Raw genomic sequence first — 12751 nt, forward strand, 5'->3', positions numbered from 1 at the left:
GAAATAAAAAATTATTTCGTTTTGGTCTTTACCCTGTATACGCTTTTTGAAAACTCTAACATGAATTTTACAAATTAGACAAATAGGCATTTAAAATGGTGTATTTATTTTTTCCCCACACGATTACTTAATTTTTTATTAAAAAATCAAATTTTTCAAAATCGGAATTTTAACCTAAAAATGAAAAAAAAAAGAGATGAAATCACGGTTTAACTAGCTACAACGTTCCATTTAAAAATTTTTTTTTTAAATTTTTACAGCACATATCTCTTACCATTGTGAAGACTATGACAATTGTTGTAGACTTTCAGTCTTCTTCTCGTAAAAGTTATGAATTTTTAAAAATAAAAGGTGTAGATTCGTGAATTGCAAAGATATTTTTCTAGTTTGAATAAGTCAGTTGATTGGGTGGTAACATAAATCAAATATTTGTTTAAAAAAATTAATTTTTGTAATAAAACTTAATTTTTTTTTAATCTATGGTTCACTTTACCAAATTTTTAATTCATAGTCAATTTGAATTTTTTATAAAAAATTAAGTACTCGTGTGGGGAAAAAAATAAATATGTCATTTTAATTGCCTATTTGTCTTATTTATAAAATTCATATTAGAGTTTTCAAAAAGCGTATACAGGGTGAAATTTTTTTCTAAGACCCAAACTAACTAATTTTTTTAAGCCGGACCTGATTTTTTTCTAGTTTGAATAAATCAGTTGATTAGGTGGTAATAGTGTAACGATTGACCAAAATAAGAGACACACCGATCTGACTGTTCAAAAATTATAACGAATATATATTTCTGTCAAAATGCGAAACTCGCCCTGTATATTATTAAACAATGGGAGCAGACACTTTTTAATGGTCATTTGTTATTCCCCATAGGGGCCTCTATACGAGGTAGGAGTATGTACAGTTCCTCATGACTCACCCTGTATGTAATCGATTTAGTTTTTGGTTTTCCCGTCTGGGCTTATCCAGGTCCACCTTCTATTATCTGGTTTATTAAAAAATGTATTCATACAAAATAGGTTTTACTCCTGTGTGTATGTTAGCAACTATTCTCCTCTTTCGTTCGTAGTTCCTAGCTAGACCATAATAATACAGGGTGATTGATTAATAGGGTTAAGCTCAATAGCTCCGCTATAGTAATAGATAGAAATAAAAGGTAATGACAAAAATTTCGGAATGGGACGTTTCATCGCCGCCGGTTCATCGCCGCCGTTTCGATGCCGCCGGTTCACCGCCAGTCCATTTCATCGCCGGCCGTTTCATCGCCGGCCGTTTCATCGCCAGTTAGTCAGTTGATCTTGTATTATGGGAGATGACACGACACGACGTTAAATTCAGTTTAAAACTTATGACAAATAAATAGATAAAAAATATTATTATATTCATTTACTGTTCTATTTCTACTTCCCCCTAAATTTGATACTAAACAGTATTAAATTTGTAGTATTATATTAATTATATTAATTTACTGTTCTATTTCTACTTCCCCCTAAATTTGATACTAAACAGTATTAAATTTGTAGTGTTAAATTATATTTTATATTATAAAAGTTTAAAAGTCTATTAAAAGATTAAGTATGGCAACGGGAATGGTCATATCTCGCATTTCCTAGAATTCCTAATTAATACTAAAAATAAATAATAAATGTAAATGTCGAAAATTGTTCGAAAATTCGAAAATATATCAGTTAACGATTAACTGACTGGCGATGAACCGGCGGCATCGAAACGGCCGGCGATGAACTGGCGGCATCGAAACGGCGGCGATGAACTGGCGGCGATGAAACGTCCTAGACCCCAAAAATTTTAGCCACCTTTGAGCTTCACATTACAAAATTAGTTAAAATGTTACAGGGTGTTCGATAACACAGTGGCAGACCTAACTTATGTTTTTTTAAATGGAGCCCCCTATATTTTATTTTAAATTCAAAATCCTCTTAACTTCTCCATCACAAAAATATAAAGGTTTGTTATGTTATACAGGGTATTTACAAAGTTATAACCAATTTTATATGAAAATCGTAACAAGTTCAACTCCCTGTATAAATAAAAATTAGCAAAACAGCAATAATTTATTAATGCAATATTTTCTGACGCATTGTCAGAACTTTAAAGAATGGTCGATATTGCTAATTTTATGTATATCAAATACAGGGTGAGTCAAAACGCAAGTACATTATTTTCTCAGTAATTTGAAATGGAACACCCTGTATTTTATATCACTATTGAAAAGTACCATTACCGTACTTTAATTTTTAGATAATATTCCCTATGTCTAAATTTATTAGTTTTCGAGATATTTTCATTTTTCAATGGACCAGTAGCGTGGCCACTCAAATCACCAGAATTTAATAAACTGGACTGATTTTTTTGGAGTTACGTTAGTAATGAAGTTTATAAAATACCTCCAAAAACAAGAGATAAGATGAAAAATAGAATACAAAGTGTATTTCGATGTGTTAATTTACAAATGCTCCGTAGAGTAAGTAGCTCAATATATAGTTTTTAGGCGTACATAAATGTGTTAGGAGATAATTTTGAACACCTTATGTAATTAAATATTAAAATTATTTTATTAAAAGTAGCTTCTAATTTTTTCAAACATGTTTTTTGCAAAATGTATTACTGATAAATTATGTTTCGTCCTTTATTTGTTACATTGTTACATTTACATACAAAAGTAGTGTTTAATTGTCTTCACAAAATATTGCATTTTGTGTTTGTGTGTTTTTTTGTAAAATTTATTACATACTAATTTTCTTTGTTTACTTGTTGAATTTATAAAAAAGATAGTTTTTAATTGTTTCAAAAATGTTGCATGTAGTGGTTGTGTTTTTGTTTGTAAAATGTATTACTAATAAATTATTTTTATTTCTTTATTTGCTACAGTGTTACATTGATTACCTAATTGATAATCGGTAATGTTCAATTGTCAATTCAGTCATGGCTTACTTAAAATTTAGATTTTATACACCTAAAATAATTTGCTCTGAAAAATGAAAATATCTTGAAAACTAATAAATTTGGGCATAGAGAATGTTATATAAAAATTAAAGTACGATAATGTTACTTTTCAATAATGATATAAAATACAGGGCATTCCATTTAACATTACTGAGAAAATAATGTACTTGCGTTTTGACTCACCCTGTATTTGATATAAAGAAAATTAGCAACATCAATAATTCTTAAAAATTGTGATAATAAATAAACAAATATGGCATTAATAAACCATTGCTGTTGTGCTTATTTTTATTTATACAGGGGGTTGAACTTGTTACGATTTTCATATAAAATTGGTTATAACTTTGTAAATACCCTGTATAACATTACAAACCTTTATATTTTTCTGATGGACAAGCTAACAGGATTTCGAATATAAAATAAATTATAGAGTGTTCCATTTAAAAAAACATAACTTAGGTCTGCCACTGTGTTATCGAACACCCTGTAACATTCCATCTAATTTTGTAATGTGAAGCTCAAAGGTAGCTAAACTTTTTGTTATTAACTATTATTGCTATCTATTACTATAGCGGAGCTATTGAGCTTTACCTTACTAATCAATCACCCTGTATATTCCTCTATTTGGTGTTGTGCTTCCCTACCTTGGCGTTGAAGTCTCCCTCATCATCATCTTGGTGCTACAGCCCTTAGAGGGCCTCGACCTTCTCAAGCTTTCTACGCCATTCTGTTCTGTCCCTTGCTTGCATTTTCCAGTTGCCGACTCCGATCTTCTCGGCATCCTGTGTTACCCCGTCCATCCACCTCAGCTTTGATCTACCCCGTCTTCTCATTCCCACGGGTTGCGCTGTTAGAATCTTTTTTATCATGTTCGATTCAGGGGCCCGGGCTACATGTCCTGCCCACTGCAGGCGGTTTCGCTTAATTATAGTGATAATATCTTTTCCATCAAACGTATGCTTGTAGATATTCTGCAGTTCAAAGTTATATCTACGCCTCCATATTCCGTTCTCACAGACCGCTCCGAATATCTTACGTAGCACCTTTCTTTCAAAAATCGACAGAGCGGATTCATCTGTTTTAGTTAGCGTCCATGCCTCTGATCCATATGTGAGAACGGGGACTATCAATGTTCTATACAGCCTTATACGAGTTTTTTGAGACAGACGTTTGTTAGCTAAGTACTTTGATAGACTATGATAACACCTGTTTGCAATTATTATTCGTCTTTTTATTTCCTCTGATGTGTTATTATTGGGGTTAACCGATGTCCCTAGATATATGAACTCTTTGACCGCTTCGAAGTTTTGGTCATTGATGATTAGATCTGCGTCAATATTTCCAGCTCTTGTGTTTGTGTTAGTCGCCATGAATTTTGTTTTATTTCGATTTATATGTAACCGCATTTGTTTTGCTGCTGCTACTAGCTCGGTTAGGATTTCCGCAGTTCTCGCTCTGGTTCTTGTTTGTCTTGAAGTCTCCCATGATTATTTTAAAAGAAGCACTTTCTGTCATTGCTTTAGAAATAACTTCATAGAATTTCTCCATTTCCTCATCGGTTGATTGGCTAGTGAGAGCGTATACATCCATTATTTGGATGCTGTACATTTTTGATAGTTTATGAACAATGTAAATGACTCTTTCTGAGATTGCAGCAGATTTTGTGACCAAATGTTTGAAGCTTTTGTGGATCAATTTGTGCTATATCGTCGACATGTGCATTGTATTCTTTATGAAACTGGTAGAACATGTGTCCAAAATTGAGTATTGTACAGTGTTCTCTGTTTTTGGTGTTTTGATGAATTTTTGCCTCCCTCAGATTCCATGACATGAGTCTGACCTTCTTAGAGGTGTGGGATTGAGCACCCAGCTGGGGACCAGTTCCTCCTCACATAACAATGATGTTCGCATCATGTTCAAAGAATGTACTACCAACATTCGTCGGAGTATATTCTTTTTAGTATATGCGTAGTACAAGCATAGCACGTACCTTAAAAAAGATTCTAAATTTCATGTTCTTTGCACATCCTTCAAAGAATATTCTCGTACCGAATATACTGAGTATATTCGTGTACGTAGTATCTCGGAATATTTGTAAATATTCTTAGAATATACCTTTATCGAATATTCTTAACACATACTTATAAGTAGATACTTTTAAAATATCTTAAAAATAATATGTATATACAGGGTGTCCCGAAAAGATTGGTCATAAATTATACCACACATTCTGGGGTCAAAAATAGTTCGATTGAACCTAACTTACCTTAGTACAAATATGCTCATGAAAAAAGTTACAACCCTTTGAAGTTACAAAATGAAAATCGATTTTTTTCAATATATCGAAAACTGTTAGAGATTTTTTATTGAAAATGGACATGTATCATTCTTATGGCAGTAACATCTTAAAACAAAATTATAGTGAAGTTTGTCCACCCCATAAAAATTTTATGGGGGTTTTGTTCCCTTAAACCCCCCATACTTTTGTATACGTTCCAATTAATTCGTTATTGTCGTACCATTAGTTAAACACAACGTTTTTAAAACTTTTTTGCCTCTCAGTATTTTTTCAATAAGCCAGTTTTTATCGAGATGCTTCTTCTTTTTTAATATATTTACATAAAAATTTTATGGGGGTTTTGTTCCTTTAAACCCCCCAAATGTTTGTGTACGTTCCAATTACACTATTATTGTGGTACCATTAGTTAAACACATTATTTTTAAAACTTTTTTGCCTCTTCGTCTTTTTTTGACAAATCACCTTTTATCGAGATATGGCATCTTTTTCAAAATATACCTAAAAATGTAAATTATAAATACATTTTCAGATTATTAACAGGTCTCTATAATCGTACTAAACCATATACAAATATGTGGTGGATTCGACAAATATTCAAAATAGGTCGATAAACACTGGCTTATCAAAAAAGTAGAAAGAGACAAAAAAGATTTAAAAACATTTTGTTTAACTAATGGTGTCACAATAATAATTTAATTGGAACGTACACAAAAGTTTGGGGGGGTTTAAAGGAACAAAACCTCCTTAAAATTTTTATGGGGTGCACAAATTTCACTTTAATTTTTTTTTAAGATGTTGCTGTCATAAGAATGCCACATGTTCATTTTCAATGAAAAATCTGGAGGGGTTTTCGATATATGAAAAAAAATCTATTTTCATTTTGTAAATTCAAAGGGCTGTAACTTTTTTTGTGTGCACTATTGTATATAGGTAAGTGAGGTTCAATCAACATATTTTTGACCCCAGAATCTGTGGTATAATTTATGACCATTCTTTTCGGGACACCCTGTATAAGAAGTATAATATTAGCCTTACAGTTTATCAACTTGGTTATTTTTTAGAATAATTAATAAAATTTATATATGTATGTAGGTAGTATCGGACGATTTTCATTTCAAAATTGTTGTATGGTTAAAAAGTTTAAACATTAATTGTATTAACCTTTATTATTAAAAATTCGTTTTCATAATGGAAAGGACTTTACCATTTCGAGTGTGTCATGAGTATTTTTACATCGTTGGAAATTGAATTTAGGTACATTCAATTCAATAGAACCAAAACGTGCCAAAACCCACAACCAAAGGCTTTGGTGTTGCCAACCGTCGAGTAAGCTTTTTCCGTCAACTTACCTTAAAAATTCCCACTTTTATGAAAAAATTCCCTCCTTTTTACAAAATTTGAGAAGATAATATGTTTAATTATTTTCAAATATTTTGATTTTTTTATTATCTTACAATTTGGACTGGAACAAAAATCCCCTTTTGAGTTAACTTTTTCCGTTTATCACCTTTTATGTTGAAAATTGCCGCAAAAAGGGAAATTTCCCTCCGTTTGGCAACACTAACCACCGATGTTGTTATTCCATAATACATATCCCCGTCTTATTCTGACCATTTCTTAACCGAATGGATCAGGGATAGGAAACAACGGTAAAATATGAAAACGGAAACAGCCATAATTTGTATCATTGTATCTATGCAGTGTTAAGGATGAAGACGAATAATAAAGTACTAGGACTAAGGAACATACATAATATCTTTATTTTTTTGTGCGGTGCTTCAAAATATCTATTTTGGTAACTCAATATTACTTAAATAGTAGGTATCTAGGTAAGTACATATAAGTGTATATAAATTATAGTTTCTTATACATAGTTTAGTTTAGCTAAATATTATATAATAATTTATATGAATAACTAAAATTTATAAATACCTAGGTACCTACTTAATTTTTAAGTAATATTGTAGAATGTAGGTACTACATTCTCATTTGCAATTAAAATATGTAAATATAATCGGAATTTGATAGAACCTAAGAAGAGATTAGGTAATGCTGAAAACATACCACTGATCAATATAGCACTTGATAGCACTTTCTTAGAATATTCTTAAAAATATATATTCTTCCCATACAAAGATGTGCGGTAGTACGTTCTAAGTATATAAATAGAAGGTTTATAGCACGTCCTTGGAATGTTCTAAAAAGTATGTTCTTGGTATGTACTGAAAAGAAGTGCGGTAGTACATTCTAAGTATGTATATACATAGAACGTTTAAGTGCTGTAATGTAGTATATACTCAGTATCTGCTCTGCACATTCGCAATGGTAATTACGCATATTCTCAGTATATACTTTTTCTGAAAAGTATGTTCTATGCATCTACTAAGAACATGAAATTGTTATGTGGGATCTTGTTTTAAAACTCATTGGGGGCGAGTTAGCCATAACTCGCCACGCTGGCAAGACAAGTTGGCGACTGTGGGGGGGATATAGGAAAGAAATTTGGGGTTTGGGCCTGGTTTCCTCTAAGTGGGGAGTGAAAGAAAAACCAGGAACTCGCGTGGACAAGAACAATAAATCCCTGAAGTAAGTCTACCCTCTATCAAAATCATAGAGGGGTACCTACCCGCTACCGTTTTATATAAGTATACATTATATAAGTACAAATTTATGAACAGAATTATTAACATATTTACTTGAAACGTGAACACCTAATGTGTACCTAAAACAGTTCGACCTTTTTGGTTACATGTCTTGTACTGCATATTTAAAACTTGATAATGAATTGTTCAAAGCTGATTGATAACGAGGAGTATTGACGTTTTTATTTGCACTATTAATGAGGTACTGATAATTAATTATTGATTACGGAGGCTAAAGCCGGTATAGAATTTCATTTATTTACCTTTTCTGTTATTTTTTCTCATTTTATTTTGAATATTAATTAGTAAATGTGCGTAAGCAGGTACCGATAGTAAGTATTCAATAATTTTTTTAAAATTTTTGTATGCAGCCCAGTGAAGCACGGTAGCACCTCTATTGTTGCTATCATTAACATCGATGTTCCCGGATTGAAGCAGATATTTGAATGCTTTTAGTGAGTCACTATAAGCCGCATAATGAAGAGGTGTATTCCCATATTTCTCAACCACCCTTGGATTCAATTTATATTTATTAAGTAGACAAGTTAATACATTCAAAGAATTTCCTAAGGCAGCTCTGTGTATAAGAGTTTCTCCGTTTGTATTTACAGTACTTAAATTCAAATATTTATCTTTTACCAATAACATTTCATTCTTTTGATCCACATCACTTAATATTTTTACTGTTTTGGGTGGTTTATTCAAAGACACCAGTGAAGAACTGTTGACACAAAGTAATCCGCTTTGTTCGAAGTATTCAAGATTATCAAGAGAGTCGTGCTGACAAACGTAATGAAGCGGTGTAAATCCATATTTATCAACAGTCGTATATTCCAGTTCATATTTTTCTAGGAGTGTTTTAAGTAAAGGAAAACCTGATATTGCAGTCCAATGAATATATGTTCTTTCATATTTATCTCTAACGCTTAAATCCAATCCATGATCTATTAAATAATCAACCAAATCTAGAATAACATCATACTCTACCTTAGGCCGAATACGGTTTATCTGATCCTTCACTATAAGTTCAATGTACTCCTCAGCAATACGTACTGCTTTAAAATTACCCCGATATTTCATTCTCTCAAAAATCATATTAAAATATATTTTGTATTTTTCTGAGCCCCAGAACATCATTGTGATGTAATGAAATACGGTCAGTCCATTCTTATCAACGGAGTTAATTTCAGCACCGTTTTTTACTAGATACTTAACAAAATATGGATAGTGAGCAGATAGGTGCAATGCCGTTTCACCAGAAGTACCCCTATGACTAATAACTTCGGAAAAACCATCGTATTGGTTAAATACAAATTTGACAATACTAAGGTAACCTTGAAGTGCTAAAAATGATATACTTTCTACCCATCTTTGTTCAGTAAGTATCCGACCAAACTCTTTACTAATCTTATTGAAACATTTATCCTCAACTGATATTTTTGTGTTGAGGATTTCATCAAGAAATCCAGATACACCAGCATACTGTATTTTAAGAAACACTTTGTTAAGAAGAGCTAGAAGAATTGAGTCGCTAATACGTTTATGACTAAGAAAATTCCAAATGTATTCGGCAGCAAAGTATTCTTCGAAACTTTTGTGAACAAATTTAAATTCTCCGTTTGTATCTTCGAATATACCAATTGAAAGCATCGATGAATTTACAGAAGGAGATATATCAGTATTGAAAAGTTCTTGTAATTCTCGTGGAAGGCTTTTACTAGCAGCAAACTCCCTTGTGTTAGTTAAGTAAGCATCAAAAGCATCTGTTACAATACTGCTTATGTCACATTTTTGTTCTTGAACAAAAGTTTTTTTCTTTTCTTCTAAGACAAGCTTATAAAATTCATACACACTCAACGATTTAGAAAATATTTTGGATATATGGTGTAGATGATGCCCGTTGTTGAGTATGATATCGATTAATAATCTTAATGCAAGTGGAGTTGAACAAAAATTTTTTATTCCAGGTGCTTTTGCTTTTAAATGGCGAAACAAATCTTTTGTGTTCTGTACGCTAGTTGCATTTTTATATGTAACGTACTTTTCAAAAAAAATCTCTTGATCTTGTTCATTAAACGGCTCTACCACAACTGTTTCCACATTAGGCTTATTCCGAATTTTTTTTAAGATAAAGTCATAGTTCCTGCAGGACATTATCACTAATAAAATGTTCAGATTCTTTGAACTTGAGCAATCTTCAATCAAATCTTGCACTTGATGGATGTACTCTGAATTATTTTCGTCTATTCCATCGATTATGATAATCTTCTCGATAGATTTTAAAACCTGAATATCGAAACTACATCGAATATCTTCACTGTAACTTAACAAACCTAAAAGACTGGAATTCAAACTCTTATTTTGTAGATACTCTATCGCTCTTGATAATTCTATATTTATTATCCATGTCAGTCGGGAACAATTTTTATCTGTCAACTTTCTCGATAGTATTATATTTTCTAAAAGAGTTGTTTTACCAGCCCCTGGAGGGCCAGTAAGTACAGTTACTTCTTTATTGATGTTTTTTAGTTTACTGAGTAAGAGATCTTCAGAAAACAAATTTTGGAAATCCCTACTTAAAAGTCGAGGAATATAATATTTTTCTAATGTTATTGATGCCGTTGGAAATTTTCCTAAAGATATTGTTTCCTTTTTAATTAATTGCAAAATAAATAATTCGTCAATTAGATATTCTATCTTACAAATCGTTACTAGATCCTCTAGTACAATCTGCAGACCTTCAAATTCTAAAATTATTGGATTTCCCAAGTCTGAATAGTTGTTATCATTGGATAACTTAGTCTTTATAGAATTTACTAGATCTTTGTATGAATCTCCGTCTAAATCAAATGATTTTTCTCTAGATTTAACCAGGGAACAAATATAAGATTTATCCATTGAATCTAGCGATTGACAATTATCCATTAAATTTATTACCTTACAATTATTTAACAGATGTTTAAATGTTACAGCTTCACCTTGAAATTCAATAGTCGTCTTACATACTATCTCCTTTGTATTTTCATCGAATAGGTTCAAGCGGATTTGATCGGTTTCAACATTTTTGTCTTGAAATCCGAAATTTTTGGCAATAATGATCACCTTCTTTTGTTTATTATTTTCTAATATACTCGATATGTTGTAATATATTTCTTTACTCTGATTCTTGTCCATTTCCAAAAAGGAAACAACTAAATATTTAATGTTTTTTATTTCAAAACATTTAATAATATTTTCAATCGTTTTATAGTCTCTCCGTGAAGCTAGAAACAGTACTTCTTTAAAGAACATATCATCGGGTTTGTCCTGTTTCTTATAAATCAATTTTATGCTGTTAACTATTTTAGCTAAACATAAATCCAAATTCTGTTCAGATTTGACTAAATTAATGGAAAGTGAAAATTGATAGGGGTTTAAAAAAGAGATGTCGCAATTTAAAAACTGTTGAATACATCTATCATTTTCCTCTCTATACCAAATGAGTTTCATATAATTTTTCGTCATATAAACGGAATGTTTAGAGCCCAAGTTGCGCCAGTAATGAATATCATTTATTATATACAAATTTTTTAACGAAGGATTTTTTTTCTCCATGCTCATAATGAGTTCAGAAATTTGTGTATCAATTTGTTCTTTACTTATTTTGATGACTACAAATTTGGACATAAACTCTTCAATATCATTATCATTTAAAGACATTTTCTGCCATGAAAGTTTGTCTTTATCATTGTTGGTAATATTGTTTTGATAAGTTTGAACTTCATCAAATTTCTTGCGTTGGTTTTCCCTAATACTACGCATTTCTACTTTATCGCCAAATATTTGGTTTGTTATATTATTACTTTCAGAAAATCTTTTAATGTATAATATGCTATCTGGTAACTTAGCATTGGTGCATAATATTATTTGTTTTACTGCCTTCGTCTTGAGATCATTAACCTTCCCTTTTATGTCATTATACGACAGAATATATTTGTAAATACTAAAATTATCAGATTTTGGCTTAGTTGACCAGAATTCCCGATTGGAGACTTCTTTGTTTTCCTTAAATTTTGCCTGTAGTAATAAGCACTCATCATTCATTTTAAATACCAAATCGTCGAATTTTCCAGCGTCTATATATTCATTTGCCAAGCTCCAGTTTTCAAAATGTTTAAATGCGGCTACTGCAAATAGGCAATGGAGTTTCCATTCATAGTCGGTACCCAGATTTGCAACTGGGCCTTTATTATATTCCCCCATCACTTTTTTTGTTGGTAGCTTTCGAGTCTGATGCATCTGAAACATTATAAAATATAAATGAAACATAAGGTTGTACAACGAGTATAAAAAAATAACAAAAGCAAAAATCAAAAATATACGAAAAAAAACAAAGCTTGTGGATATGTTCAAATACACTGCGCGTCAGAGGAAACGGGCTACCCACAAAATGGGACATTTTTGATGTCTCGAATTTCCTAAAACTCTTGTCTCATTCAGGTGATTTTTGTTAATATGTTATAGCCTTATTATTTAACAATATCGCTGTAATAATATTGTTGCTGGATAGGTAAATTGTCACTGTATACCGGGTGTACCAATCAAACTATGTCTAAAATTTGGTAGGTTTTAAGGGATAGTTATTGCGCATTTTTTGACATACAATTAAGAATTTTATGTTCACCATTGGCGTGCATACCGGTAATATGAGCCGTATGCGCTAGATTAAGTTTGGGTTCGAATTATAATTCAAAAACATTTATGATGAAAATAATTAATACTACTAAATATATGTATACGTCATCATTATTCTCTTTCTCTTTGCCTTATCCCTATGCGGGGTCGGCTTCCCTAATTG

At 31.4% G+C, this 12751-nt stretch overlaps 1 protein-coding gene across 2 annotated transcripts in view; it reads right to left on the bottom strand.

Annotated features, from left to right (window-relative positions):
- Positions 1-6419: 6419 nt before the first annotated feature.
- LOC114338111 (uncharacterized) overlaps positions 6420-12751 on the bottom strand; it is a 55148-nt gene continuing 48816 nt past the window's right edge. For both annotated transcript variants that reach the window (XM_028288691.2, XM_050657170.1), the window contains one exon: positions 6420-12192. In XM_028288691.2, the coding sequence (XP_028144492.2) occupies positions 8170-12192 (4023 nt within the window). In that variant the 3' untranslated portion in view covers positions 6420-8169. The remainder of the gene's footprint in view (positions 12193-12751) is intronic.

Source organism: Diabrotica virgifera, chromosome 7, assembly GCF_917563875.1.
Source record: "Diabrotica virgifera virgifera chromosome 7, PGI_DIABVI_V3a".
NCBI lineage: Eukaryota > Metazoa > Arthropoda > Insecta > Coleoptera > Chrysomelidae > Diabrotica > Diabrotica virgifera.